Genomic DNA, 15,735 nt, shown 5'->3' with positions numbered 1-15,735 from the left:
AGACTCTCTTACTCACATTTTCCTCTGCCATAGTTCAGGAGCAACATGACCATATGTGAGACTCTATTGTACAGCACAGCTTGATCAGTGCAAGTATCTAAATTATGGCCTGGGTGGATGTGTGGATATTGTTAAACCTCCTCTCAGGTCCTGTGCATGGATTTCACATGGGATCAAAGCCATTTCCTGAGAAACCAATATCCTTTGTCTAAAATCACATATAGTCGGCACGTTAAAAGAGTGATATCCTTTCTTACTGACAGATTATCCTGGCTGTATAGGTGAAGCTTTTATTTACACATGTGAAAGCTATGACCTCTTTCACCTTCAGAAATCCTTTTACTGCTTGATTGGTGCCGTCACTGGTAAAGGAAGTAGACTCAGTTATATCTGAACATGGCAACCATTAAAATGTTCTACAAGTTATGAAAGCAATTTGAAAGTCTGATGCTGGAGTGCACAAACTTTATTGTAGCACTTCCTATGTGCCCTGAGAAACTGTCCTAATGCAGGCTGAAAATTGTGAAACTCCCCCACGTTCAGATTAGAAACTTCTGCCAAGTGCAACTGCAGTCTTGCTTTCAGCCTTTATGTTTAATGTTGCAACACAATGCGTGACTTCCTCCAACATTTTCATGTAAAGGGAGGCAATGACCTAGTGGTGTTGTCACTAGACTAATCAGCCAGAGGCCCAGGTAACATTCTGAATCCCACCATTGTAGAAAGTGGAATTTGAATTCAATAAAATCTGGAATGCCATCCTTACCTGGTCTGATCTACATGCAATTCCAGCAATGTGGTTGATTCTTAACTGCCTAGCAAGCCATTCAATTGTATGAACCGCTGGAAAGGAAATAAAGAATGAAACTGGACAGAGTAACTGGCATTGACCAAGGCACCGGAAATGACAAAGGTAAACACAGCCTGTCAATCCTGCAAGTTCCTCCTAACGTCTGGGACCTGGAGTCAAAAATCAGGATAGCTATCTCACAGAAAGTCAAGGAACAGCTTGACATAATCATACTCATGGAATCACCTTAACCACAACATCCCAGACCACACCATCATCATCCATGAGTATGTCCTGAACCACCAGCAGGACAGATACAGCAGAGGTGGCGGTACAATGATATAAAGGAGGGAGTCCCAGGAGTCCTCAACATTGACTCTGGATTGCATGAACTCGCATGGCATCGGGCCAAACATTGCAAGGAAACCTGCTGGCTACCACATATCACACTCTCTACTCCCCGGCTGATGAATCAGGGCTCTTCCATATTGAACAGCAGCTAGAGGAAACACTGAGGGTGACAAAGGTGTAGAAACACATTGCACATTGGATGGACAATTTCCATCTCCTAGATTGGTTCAACGGCACCATGTCTGACCAAGCCAGTCGAGTCCCAAAGAACACCGCTGCTAGACTGGTTCTGTGACAGTTGGTGAGGGAGCGGTAAAAGCATACTTGACCTCATCCTTACCAATCTGACTCTTGCAGCTACATTTGTTCGTGACAGTATAGATAAGAGTGACGACCACACAGTCCTGGTGGAAAAAAAATCTGTCCGATGTTCACATTGAGAATACCGTTTATCATGCTGTGCTACATGAGGCTGACTTTGAACATACCTAACAACATGTGGCACTGTGGGCCAACAACAAAAGTAACCGAATCGTACTCCAAAACAATCTGCAACCTCATTGCTTGGCATATTCCCCATCCTACCACTACCATCAAGCTGGGGATTAAACCTGGTTTAACGAAAAGGGCAGGACAGCATGTCAGGAGCAGCACCAGGCACAGCACCAGGCACACTTGAAAATGAGGTGTCAATATGGTGAAGCAACAAAACAGAACTACTTGAGTGCTAAACAGCATAAGCAGCAATTGATTAATCGAGCTTAGTGATTTCACAACAACGGATCTGGTCTAAGCTGTGTAGTCCTGCATATTCAGTCATGAATGGCGGCAAACAATTAGACAACTCATTGGAGTAGGAGGCTTCACTAATATCCCATCCTTAATTACAGAAAAGACCAACATATCAGTGCAAAAGACGAGACTAAAGCATTCACAACTACTTTTGAGAAGTGCTGAGTGGATGATCCATCTGTGCCTCCTCCAGAGGTCCCCTGCATCAGAGATGTCAGTTTTCAGCCAATTTGTTTCACTCCATGTGATATCAAGAAGTTGTTGGAGGCACTGGATTCTAAAAAGGCTAGAGGCCCTGACAACATTCCAGCAGTAGTACTGAAGACTAGTGCTCCAGAATTTACCACACTCCTAGCCAATCTCTTCCAGTACATCTACGACACTGGCTACCACCTGACAATGTGCAAAACTGCCCAATAATATCCTTCACAGAAAACACTGGTCAAATTCAATCTGGCCAATTACTGTCCCATCAGTCTACTCGTGATCTTATCAGTAAAATTACGGAAAAGTGTCATCAACAGTGCTATCAAACAACACTTGCTCAGTAATAACCTGCCCATAGATGCTCAGATTGGGTTGACCAAGGCCACTCAACTTTTGACCTCATCACAGCTTTTTTGACGAAAGAACTGAATTCTATAGGAGATTGATCACATTTGACAGTGTAGCATTAAGGAATTCTAGTGAAACTGGAATCAATGGGAATCAGAGGAGAACTATTCAATGGTTGAGAGTCGTTGATAGCACAAAGGACGATGGTTGTGGTTATTGCAGGTCAATCATCTCAGCTCCAGAGTTCTTCAGGGTAATTTCCTTGGTCCAGCCATTTTCAGCTGCTTCGTCAACAACCTTCCTTCCACCACATGGTCAGAGGCCCAGGATGGGATGGGGTGGGGTGGGGTGGGGTGGGGGTGGGGGTGGGTGGTGGTGGTGGTGTTTGCTGATGCTTACACAATGTTCAGCACCGTTTGTGACTCCTCAGATACTGAAGCACTCCATGTCCAAATGCAGCAAGAGCTGGACAATATCTATGTTTGGTCTGACATTTGCAGGTAACATTTATGCCACACAACTTAGATTGTCATTAGACTGTATAAAGCTATATATCTGCCAAAAGTGTGATGAACAATGCTAGTTGTTGTGAGAGAAATCTTGATTGCATTAGTTACTGAGAAACTACCTTTTCTTCAGCTTGATATATTAGCTGTCTTTCATAGACCATAACACCATAAGATAGAGGAGCATCATGAGGCCATTCGGCCCATTGAGTAGGCTCTGCCATTCAATCATGGCTGATATGTTTCTCAATTCCATTCTCCTACTTTTTCCCCCGTAATCTGTGATCCCCTTTCTAATCAAAAACATATCTATTTTTGTCTTAAATACATTCAATGAATTGGTCCCCACAGCCTTCTGCAGCAGTAAGTTCCATAAATTCACCACGATCTGGCTGATGAAATTACTCCACATCTCAGTTAAAAAAAAGTTTATCCCTTCAGTCTGAGGCTGTGCCCTCACATCCTTGTCTCTCCTACTTGTAGGAACATGTTCTCCACATCAACTCTGTCCAGGCCTCAGAATTCTGTAAGTTTCAATGAGACTGCCCATCCATCCTTCTAAACTCTAATGAATACAGACCCAGAGTCCACAACTGCTCCTCACATGGCAAAACCTTCAACCGCAGGATCTTTCTTGTGAACCTGCTCTGGAACCCCTCCAATGCCCACACATCCTTCCTTATACACAGGGCCCAAAACTGCTCATAAGATTCCAAATGTGGTCTGAGCAGAACCTTATACAGCCTCAGCAATACATCCCTCCTCTCGTATTCTATGCCTTACTGAAATGAATGCTAACATTGCATTTGCCTTCCGAACTGTGAACTGAACCTACATGTTGATCTTAACAGAATCCTGAACTTGGTCTCCTAAGTCCCTTTATCCTTCAGGTTTCTGATGCTTCTCCCCCATTTAGGAAAAGGTCTATGCCTCTATTCTTCCCAACAAAATGCAAAATCTCACACTTCCCACAGTGTATTCCACATGCCATTTCTATTCCAACTTTCCTGCCTGTTCTGCAGCCTCCTCACCGCAACACTGCTTGTCTCTCCACCTATCTAACAGATTTGTCAGGCATAACCTCTCCTAGATGAAGCCATGCTGACTCAGCCCTATTTGTCCATGCACTTCCAAGTACCCCATAATCTAATCTTTAATAATGGACTCTAAAATCTTACCAAACACCAAGGTCAGGCTAAACGGCCCATAATTTCCCATCTTCTGCTCTCTCCCTTCTTAAAAAGGGGTGTTACATTAGCCATGTTCCAGTCCTCTGGGACCCTCCCTGATTCCAGGGATTCTCAAAGATCACCAACAATACCTCCCCAGTCACTTCAGCTTTCTTCTTCAGGACCCTGGGATATAGTCCATTTGGTCTGGGTGATTTATCCACCTCAAGACCTTTCACGTTCTCTTTAGTGATGGTCACAACACTTACCTGTGTCTCCTCACTCTCAAGTTCTGATATGCTCCTGGTATAGAAACAGAAAATAGGTGGAGTAGGCCATTTAGTCCTTTCAATATGATCATGGCTGATCATGCAATTTCAAGATCCCACACCCACTTTCTCTCCATAACCCTTGATCCCTTTCACCGCAAGGGCCATATCCAGCTCCCCCTTGAATATATCTAACAAAACTGGCCCCAACAGCTTCCTGTGGTAGAAAATTCTACAGGTTCACAATTCTGAGTGAAGAAATTCTTCCTCATCTCTGTTCTGAATGGCTTACCCCTTATTCTTAGACTGTGACCCGTAGTTCTGGACTTCCCCAACACTGGGAACATTCTTCCCGCATCTAGCCTGTCCAGTCCAATCAGGATTTTATATGCTTCTATGAAATTCCCCCCTCATTCTTCTAAGTTCCAGTGAGTTCAAGTCCAGTCAATCCAGTCTTTCTTCATATGTCAGTCCTGCCATCCCAGGAATCAACCTGGTGAACCTCTGTTAGACTCTTTCAATAGTAAAAATGCCCTACCTCAGAGTAGAAGACCGAAACTGCGCACTACTCAAGAGGTGGCTTCATCAAGGCCCTGTATAACTGCATCATGACATTCCTACTCCCATACTCAAATCCTCTCACTTTGAAGCCCAGCATGCCATTAGCTTTCCTCATTGCCTGCTGCACCTGCATGCCAACCTTCAGCGACTGTTCCATCATGACACTGAGATCTCACTGCACCTCACCTTTTCCTAATCTGCTACCATTCAGATAATAATCTGCCTTCCTATTTTTGTCAAAGTGGATAACCTCACATTTATCCACATTATATTGCATTTGCCAAGTATGTGCCCACTCAGCCAGTCCGTCCAAGTCACCCTACAACCTCTCAGCATCCTCCCACAGCATACACTGCCACCCAGCTTAGTGTCATCTGCAAATTTGGAGATATGGCATTCTATTTCTTCGTCCAAATCGTTAATGTATATTGTGAATAGCTACGGTCCCAGCACTGAAGCCTGTGGTACTTCACTCGTCACTGCTTGCCACTCTAAAAAGGATTCATTTACTCCAACTCTCTGCTTCCTGTCTGCCAACCAGTTCTCTATCCACGTCAATATATTATCTTCAATACCATGAGCTTTAATTTTGCTTACTAATCTCTTGTAGGACTGTGTCAAAAGCCTTTTAAAAATCCTGATACACAACATCCACTGCGTCACCCTTACCCATTCAATTGGTCACATCAAAAAATTCTAGAAGATTTGTCTGTAAGTGAATCTTTACTGATTTGGACCAAACTTGTCACCACTTTCTACTGTGAAGACTGATGCAAAATACCTATTCAGCTCCTCTGCCATTTCTTTGTTCCCCATTACTATTGCTCCAGCCTCATATTCTAGGGGTCCAATTGTACTCTTGCCTCTCTCTTCCCTTTTATATATCTTTAAAAAAATTCTTGCAATCTTCTTGTATATTACTAACTAGCTTAACCTCATATTTCATGTTCTCCCCATTAATTGGATTTTTAGTTGTCCTCTGCTGGTTTTTAAAAGCTTCTCAATCCTCTGGCTTCCTACTAATCTTCACCACATTGTATGCTTTCTCTTTTGCTTTTATGCTGTCCCTGACTGCCCTCGTCAACCACGGTTGCCTCATTCCTTCTCTTAATATGTTTCTCCTTCCTTGGGATAAATTTTTTCTGTGCCTTTAGAATCACCCCCAGAAACTCCTGCCATTGTTGCTACACCATTTTCCCTGCTAGGCTCCCCGCCCAATCAACTCTGGCCAGCTCTTCCCTCATGTGTTTTTAGTTACCTTTAATCAATTGGAAGACCGTTACATCTGATTCCAGCTTCTCCCTCTCAAACTGCAGGGTGAATTCTATCATATCATGGTCATTGCAACTAGGGGTTCCTTTACCTTAAGCTCCCTCACCATGCCGACCTCATTACACATCACCAAATCCAGAATTACCTCTTCCCTAGTAAGCTCCACAAAAAGCTGCTACAGAAAAACCATCTCGTAGACAGTCCATAAATTCCTTTTCTTGGCATCCACTATCAACCTGATTTTCCCAGTCCGCCTGCATATTGAAGTTCTCAAATGATTATTGTAATAATGTCTTTCCTAATTGCCTTTTCTAAGTCCTGATTGATTTTCTGCCCCACATCCTGACTACTGCTAGGAGGCCTGTCCATGACTCCCATTTGGGTTGTTTTTCCTTTGCAGTTCCTTAACTATACACACACATTTTACACCTTCTCACTCTTTTGCATTTCTTGCTAGTCATTTAATTTCATTTCTTACCAATAAGGCAATCTCATTTCCTTTACAAGCATGCAAGAGTTTTTTTCAATAGAACGTGTATCCTTGGATATTTAATTCCCAGACCTGATCCCCTCGCAGCTATATTTCTGCGATGCCGGCAAAATTATACCTGCCAATTTCAATCTGCACAACAAGTTAATTTACCTTTTGAGTAGCACATGCATTTAAATACAATACCCTCAGTCCAGTGTCAACCACCTCCTTCTCAGTTATCCCCTTATCTGCTGTGCCCAAAGTCAGATTCCTGGCTCTTTCATATTCTGAAAACTTGAATAACCTTTAAGGCGGCACGGTGGCTCAGTGGTTAGCACTGCTGCCTCACAGTGCCAGGGACCCAAATTCGATTCCACCCTCGGGCAACTGTCTGTGTGGAGTTTGCACATTCTCCCCGTATCTGCGTGGGTTTCCTCCGGGTGCTCCTGTTTCCTCCCACTGTCCAAAGATGTGCAAGTTAGGTGGATTGGCCATGCTAAATTGCCCACAGTGTTCAGGGATATGTAGATTAGGTGGGTTATAGGGGATGGGTCTGGGTGGGATGCTCCGAGGAGACTGGTTGGGCCAAAGGACCTGTTTCCACACTGTAGGGATTCTATTAAAAAAAACCTCTCCTGAGCCCTCCCCCTTGAGCTAGTTTAAGGTCTTTGTGACCTTTCTGCTAGGATTCTGGTCCCACATCAATTCAGGTGGAGCCCGTCCCAATGGTTCAGTCCCAACATGGATGCCAGTGCCCCATGAAACGGAAACCCTCCTTCCTACACCACTCCTTCAGCTACACATTTACTCCACTAGTTTCCTTATCTCTCTGTGCATGTAGCTCAGATAATAATAACCTTGAGATCCTATTCTTCACCTTTGTTCCTAATTCCTGATATTCCCCAAATAGGACTTCTTACCGATGTTGTCAATCCCAACATGATCCATAACAATTGGATCCTCCTCCTCCTCCCACTCCAGTATCTTTTCAATGCAGTTTAAAATGCAACATACTACAGATGACTCTTGATCTGCTTACTGCTATATGTGACCCAAATTACAGAATCCTGTACCATTACTCCCCCTGCTTGAGTCACCTCCTGTACCACGGTGCATTGGCCAGTTTGCCCATCCTCCCTACACTCATTTCTCTCATCCACACAGCAGCAAGCACCTCATGCCTCTTGGACAAGATCAAGAGCTGAAGTTCCTGCAATATTAAATTCAGGATTCCTCCAGCTGCCTCACTTATAGTCATACTCTCCTGCCCTGACCACTGGCCACAGTTGAAGTATTTAACCTACAGGGTGTGTATGCAGCCTGAAACATAGCGTCCAGGCAACTCTTCCCCTCCTTGATGTCGCAGTATTTGAAGCTCAGACTTCAGTTCATCAACTCTGAGTCGGAGTTTCTCGAGCAACCAACACTTGCTACAGATGAGGTCACTATCGATTACAAGGTGATCTCCCACATCATACAGTTTCCACAGATCACCTAGCCCTGCATCTCAAAATTATTTAATTGGTTTATAATTTGTACTTTTAAATTTCCAGTGGTCTAGTTTTTAAATCTGTAAAATATTTCTCTAATTTACCTTTAATCTAAAAGCAAATTAGAATATGTATTCAAATTAGCAGTTACTCACCTATCAATGAACTTGGGGCTTTTCCAACGATGGTACTTTTATTCGTTTCTGATCCCCAACTATCTTCCCCCAATGGCTCCTCTCTCTCTCCAGGCTCCGAGGAGTGTGTGTAGGCCTCAAGCCTCAGCCTCAACTTTTATTTCTTGCACAGTCTCAACGGTGTTCCCCTTGCATTCCAGATTCCCTAAAACCTTACTTTGAAATTATAGAGCAGAAATACTCACCAATAAAAGACATAAAGGTACTAATCACCATCAAACCCCAGTTACACCCTAATGCCACAAAGCAGCACTCTCTGTTTCACCAAATTCTAGTTACACTCTAATGTAACAAAACAGCACTCCAGTGCAGAAGCCCTCCTTTTATGGCCTCTAATCCAAAGGCTTCTGGGTCTGGACTGCATCAGTTGTCTAATTAACTAGCATCAGCTGAGTAAATAAATTCCTATTTAAAATACACTATTAAACTGCACCCAATCAGAAGAGCAATTTTTAGTTAATTGTTAAATTAAAGAACGGACCAACCTTCGATCGAAATTGGCCATAGAGTCATACAGCATGGAAACAGGCCCTTCAGTCCAACCTGTACATACATACCATAATCCCAAACTAAACTAGTCCCACCTGCCTGCGCTTGGCCCATATCCCTCCAAACATTTCTTATTCATGTACTCATCCAATTGTCTTTTTTAAACGTTATAACTGTACTTGCACCTACCACTTCCTATGGAAGTTCATTCCACACATGAACCACTGAAAAAATTGGCCCTCATGATCTTTTTTTAAATCTTTCTTCTCTGACCTTATATGGCCACTTGTTTTGAAATCTCCCAACCTTGAGAAAAGATACCTGCCATTGACCTTATCTATACCCATCATAATTTTATAAACCCCGAGAAGGTCACCCCTCAACCTCTACACTCCAGTTAAAAAACTTCCAGCCTCTCCATATACCACAAACCTTCCATTCCTGGCAACATTCTGGCAAATCTTTTCTAAGCTCTCTTCAACTTAATAATATCCTACTTACAACAGGATAACCACTACTCCAAAAGTAGCCTCACCAATGTCCTGCACAATCTCAAAATGACATCCCAACTCCTATACTCAAAAAGTCTAAGCAATGAAGGCAAGCGAGCTAAATGCTTTCTTAACCAGCCTGTCTACATGTGATGCAAACATATTCCTTAAAACTTGGTTTGTTTGTTAAGCAAGCATCTTAAAATATGAAATCTTGTTCTCCCTTTATTTCCATTCATTACTGGGAAATTTGTTTTCTTTTTAAAACAAATCATTCTTAACGGGGATTTTAACATGTGTTATAACACATGTTGCATCTAAACTGTGTTGACTTAATGTAATAATATATTTGCTAAAATAGTTAGCCAATATTGGTATTCTAACAGTCACAAACAAATCACCTTGTTTAGACGGTGAGGAAGCTGTACATTATAAAGGCAAAATTATCTAATGGTAACAGGTTTTAAATTTACTTTGTTTTCTGAAACAATTTTATTTTACATAAAACCATTGTTTACCACTTGTAAATATTTTCATTTTGAATCGATAAGGCACATAAACAAACCATGTGATGAATCTAACTTACTTCAGTTCACTCTTCAAGAAACAACACTTCATCCAAATTGACAAGTTCATATGATCGCAAAGTGCTCACAAATTTATGAGTTAGTGATCTAATTCGAGATGTCTTGGCATCTTTTTCATGCCAATTTTAATCTTCATAAGCTACGTTATTTGTTCCTTTAAAAAGATAAATTTCATGTGTAGAAATATGAAATGCTACTGAGAATGAAATTCTTAGTAGATTCATGACAGCATGTACAGAAAGGGAACAAGCAGCAGACTGGATATAAAGCGGTCTATAAAACTGGCAAATGCTGGGAAGTAGTGTCCTGCAAGGATTGATGCTGGAATCAGTGCCGTTCATCTTTTATATAAAACATTTGCATTTGTGAATCAGAAATATAATTTGAAAATTAACAGATGAAACCAATGTCAGGATGTAGCTAATGCAGAAAGAAATTAATAACCTTGCAGAATTGCTGTATAACTGGTATGTGTGTATGTGATGCAGTATATTTTGGAAGGCAAAAACAAAGACAGTAACACATGGATGGGAAAATGTCTCTTATTGTGGTGAAGCAACTGAGCCAGATACAGTCGTGATGCAAGTTAGCAAGGATATTAGAAATAAATCGAGTGCTTTATCTAAGTTGAAAAAAATGAAAAGCAAAGAAGTTATGTTGAACTTGGGGAGAGGCTTGCTGAGAACACGAGGTGAACAATTCTAGTCTCCATATTATTAGAAGGATTTAGAGGTATGAGAGATGGCACATGGTACGATTCCGTTTTCTTGAAGAAACAAATGAGGAATTATTAAAGGTCTTGTTAGGGTATGAAAGATTTTCCATTGTAGGAAAGACTAGACATAAGGGATATAAACTTTAAAACGGTCAACAATACATCTATTGGGAAATAAGCAGAAACTTCTTTACCCAAAGAATGAACAGATTGTGAAGTTCCTTATACAAGGAGTTGAGGTGAATGGCATATATGTAATTAAGGGGAATCTAAATAAGAATGGAAAAGAAAGGAATAGAAACAAATGATGAAGGAGGGGTGAGACTCAAGAGGAGCATGAACACTGAAATGGATCTGTTGGATGAAATAACCTATTTCTGTTCTGTAAACACTTTGTATTTATGATTCTATAACCATATCTTACAAAATAGCCCAGTTCTACTGCTCTGCAGACTGTCAGAAGCTGAAACCTTGACCCAAGATGTGCCCTGGGACCCCATGGAAGTTTCAACATGCTCACATTCATGCGAATTGCCTGGGAGGTTTGAACTCCTGATGACCAATTCCTTGGGGCGCAACTTAAACGTCTAACTCTTGAGCTACAGTCAGAGGCTTTGGACAGTTCTGTGTCACTGCCATGGAGTAATGTGATGGGAGTTCACAAATTGACCCATTTCTGGAAGCAGGCAGGCTTGGGACAGCAGAATCTAGGGAGGAAAGGGTAAGCAGAGTGGAGATCTAATGATTATTGCTGTTTTGCAGAAGATCTGGACTAACACATACCCATCAGTTCACAGGTGCTATCATATGGCAACCAACATAGCATTCTCTATGCACATACCTGTACCTTCTCTGCCTTCATTTTTTAGGAGGAACATATCAGAGTACACAATGCCCTTTTCTACATCTTTCTTTACTCGCTGCAAGAAGAAATAAAAATAATAAATTATTTACCAACAAATATAAAACTACCAAACGTGATTTAACTTTTCAAACATGCCTGTATTTGCAACTTGAAGGGGAAACACATCCTTGCTCTTGATAGAAAAAGGTTAGCACTTTTTCAGATTGTTAGCACTTCAACAAAATTACCTTTTTAACATCTTCACAAACACTGTATGTTTGTTCTCTTAATATTCAATGAGTTTCTCATGGGCTTCATATTCTAATACTAATCAACTCATATTCGTGGATTATCTGCTATTTCATCTCTAAGATTTTAGCCGGTCAAGTAAAGCAGTTCTTATGACTGTGAAGAAACAAATAATACCAGATTTTCCCATACTGAAGTAGGCTTTCACACGGACAACTTTCAGTACCTGATCTGCCAAAGTCTATTGTAAAGATTGTATCTCTATTTCAATCAGGCATGACAATGTAACTGTTATAACAATGATGAGAAGAATGCATTAGTAGATAAGCCCCACTACTCCACCAGTCACATAATTGGCCTAACCTTTCTTTATTCACTGATAGGACATGGGCATTGCTGGCTGGCTAGCCAGCCAGCAATTTTATAGCCCGTCCCTAGTAGCCTTGAGAAGATGATGGTAAGCTACCTTCTTGAATTGCTGCTGTCCATATATTACAGTTAGACCCACAATGCCAGTAGGGAGGGAATTCCAGGATTTTGACCCAACAACATCAAGGAACGGTGATCTACAAGATGGCAAATGGCTTGGAGGGGAACTTGCAGGTGGTGGTGTTCCCATATGTCTGATGCCCTTGTCCTTCTAGATGTGGTCGTGGGTTTGGAAGGTGCTGTCTGAAGATCTTTGGTGAATTTCTGCACTGCATCTTGTAGACAGTGCACACTGCTGCTACTGAGCATTGGTGGTGGAGGGAGTGGATGCTTGTGGATGTAGTGCCAATCAAGCGGCCTGCTTTGTCCTGGATGGTGTCAAGCTTCTTCAGTGTTGTTGGGGCTGCACTCATCCAGCCAAGTGGGGAGTATTCCATCACACTCCTGACTTGTGCCTTGTAGATGGCGGACAGGTTTTGGGGAGTTAACAGTGGAGTTAGTTGTCGTAGTATCCCTAGCATCTGACTTGCTCTTGTAGCCTGTATTTATAAGGTGAGTCCAGTTGAGTTTCTGATCAATCGTAACTCCCAGGACGTTGAGTTTTGCACTCAGCAATGGTAACACCACTGAATGTCTAAGGGTGGTAGTTAGATTGCCTGACATTTCTGTGGCACGAATGTCGCTTGCCACTGGTCAACACAAGCCTGGATATGTCCAGATCTCACTGCACTTGAACTGAACTGCTTCAGCACCTGAGCAGTTGCAAATGATGCTGAATACGGTTCTGATGAATGCCCAATTTTTCATCTTATGTTGGAGGGAAGGTCGTTGATAAAGCAGCTGAAGATAGTTGGGCCTTGCACACTATCTTGAGGAACTCCTGCAGAGATGTCCTAGAGTTGAGATCACTGACCTCCAACTCCCACAACCATCTTCCTATGTGCTAGTTAAGACTCTAACCAGCGAGAGTTTGCCCCCGATAACCACTGATTCCAGTTTTGATAAGGCTCCTTGATGCCACACTTAGTCAAATGCGGTCTTGATGTCAAGGGCTGTCACTCTCACCTCACTTCTGAGACTCTGTATGAAACCAATGAACTATAGTGGTAATAGGATATATATAAAAACCTCTGAAAGAAAATTATTTATAACTTCCCACTTTTATTAAAAACTTGATCCAATACAGGTCAATAAAGTGCCGATAAACCAGGCTCTCAAAATATCGAGTACAGAAACTGAAAGCACTTGAAACAACTATTTTGTACAAATAAACATTGTGCAATGTTATCCATGAGTATCAGTTGTTTCAACATTTTAATGGATGTCTGGGATCTCAGTCAAGAATGCATAATGAGGCTTTGTTGAGCAGCAGCTGCTGTCATATGGCCCTGCAGTATAATTGATCCCACAGAAATGTAGTAAACTGATGACAAAGATAATATTCAAACATCAAAAGCAAAGCAGTCCTTTCGATCAGCACCCTTTCCAGCACTTTAAAGTTATTCCCTCTACCACCAACACACAGAAGTAGCAGCTCTAAAGATGCATTGCAGAACTCACCAAAGTTCCTTCCACAGCACCTTTGAAACCAGTGATTTCTATAACCTAGAAAGACAAGGCAGCAGAAACATGGGAATACCATCACCTCCAATTTCCCCTCCAAATCATACACCACCCTATTTTGGAACTGTGGAGCCATTCCTTCACTATCTCATTGCACAATACCAAGTCTAGTATAACATGCTCTCTGGTTAGCTCCAGAACATGCTGTTCAAGAAACTATTCAGAAACTTTTTATAAACTTCCCATTCAGGTTATCTTTGCCCTTCTCTTACCTTTCAGTCTAATATATATTTTATGTCCCATGACTGTTACAGTGACTTTCCAAAAAGCTCTCATTTTTTATTGCTTTATGCACCACTTTACCATGTGGTTACTGTCAGGGTGCCTGTACACTACTCCCACATGCGTCCTCTTACCTACAACTTTTCATCCCTACACAAACTGTTTCTACATCCTGGTTTCCTGAATGGAGGTCATCGCTGTCTACTATTCCAATACCACCATTAACTAATGGAGCCATCCGTCCACCCTCTCCTACCTTCATGTCACTCCCAAAATGTCCTGTACCCCTCAAGATTCAGGTCATAGATCATTTCCTCCCGTAGCCTCATCAATCTTATGCCTATCTGATCATATTTATTTCTATTCGTGCGTTCAATTCCTCTGGTTTGTTTCTAAAACTACATTCAAATACAAAGTCTATAGTTTTAGTCTTCTATTCTTTTGATAAAGTTTGCCATGGATAGTTGCTCCAAATATTGGTACTGGGCAATTGTTCCTCAAGCTCAGACCCTGACTACGTTACAAATTGAAATGCGTCCCAGATAGAGAATTTTAGAAGAAACATCAAGTGACAGACCACACTCTGGGGAGAAAGAAAGATTACAATTTAAAAGAGACTGTAGTAAGAAAAACAAAACTAGCTTGCACTGGCTACACCACCACTAGAATTTCAAGATCATCGACAAAAGCATGCTTTTTGTGTGTAGAAGTATGTCAGTTATTTTGAAAAATACTTTTATTGTTAAATTTTGCTTGTGGTCTTGTACCTATTTAATTACTGTTAGCCTGTGTTGTGGCTTTAAGTTTAATGGAGGGTTGGTAATTATTGAAGATACTGATGCATTTTTCTAATTCTGCTTCTGCCCCATACCCAATACATGAACATAAATAGAGAAGTTAACGTTGCCATGTGTCTCCATCACTGAAGAAATAAGTTAATAGAATTTTTAAAAAGCCCAAAAAGTAGCAAATCAAAAAGTAGTTCTTGAGAAAATCTCAGAAGGATCCCTGAAAATGTTTTGTGCCCTGGGGTTCATGTCTTGCGAGTGTGCCTGTAGCCAGTCTCCCATCATGCCTTGGCTATAATGGGAGATAGTTTGGATAGTCCTTGCCACTTTCATCCTGCTCTCAGAAAGATGATACCGATATGGGAACCATCAGCTACTGGTCCAATGCCCTCCTGTCCTGTCTTTCTTCAGCTTCTGACTTCAAGCAAGACTGGGAAGTTTATTCAATTTGCTGAAAGGGATCAGTGCAAAGTAATTAAGGCCACAGAAACATGTCAGAGAAAGCACTTTTGGAGTAATAAATATTTTGTATTCATTCAAATACTGCTGTACATCTGTGAGTGTACAAGTAATATCCTAAGCTCAAAATACAATGCTTGCATATAGGCAACATTGAGCAAACTGATCTTCCAAATAAACTTATTGCATTAGTTATTAATACACCAATTTACTTATGGATTGAATGATTATAAATGGCCAGTAAGCTGCACAAACCTATTTTAATACCTGAACAAATCAATGTTCAGAGTTTTAAAATTAATTGGGTAATCAGTTAACTTTACACCAGGGACCAATAACAGATCAGAAACTCCAGCTTCGTTTGGCAGCAGAAAGAAAAGCAACAATGGGAAGGGATTTAATTTTTTAAAAAGTACAT

General features: G+C 41.4%; 1 protein-coding gene across 8 annotated transcripts in view; it reads right to left on the bottom strand.

The window, feature by feature from the left end:
- Positions 1-15,735, bottom strand: part of klhdc4 (kelch domain containing 4) — a 100,144-nt gene that overhangs the window by 17,376 nt on the left and 67,033 nt on the right. For all 8 annotated transcript variants that reach the window (XM_048605724.1, XM_048605729.1, XM_048605731.1 and 5 more), the window contains one exon: positions 11,545-11,623. In XM_048605724.1, coding sequence (XP_048461681.1) covers positions 11,545-11,623 — 79 coding nt within the window. The remainder of the gene's footprint in view (positions 1-11,544; positions 11,624-15,735) is intronic.

Source organism: Rhincodon typus, chromosome 15 (assembly GCF_021869965.1).
Source record: "Rhincodon typus isolate 14 chromosome 15, sRhiTyp1.1, whole genome shotgun sequence".
NCBI lineage: Eukaryota > Metazoa > Chordata > Chondrichthyes > Orectolobiformes > Rhincodontidae > Rhincodon > Rhincodon typus.
The sequence above is the reverse complement of the archived record's forward strand: the minus strand, read 5'-3'. Positions and strand labels throughout refer to the sequence as shown.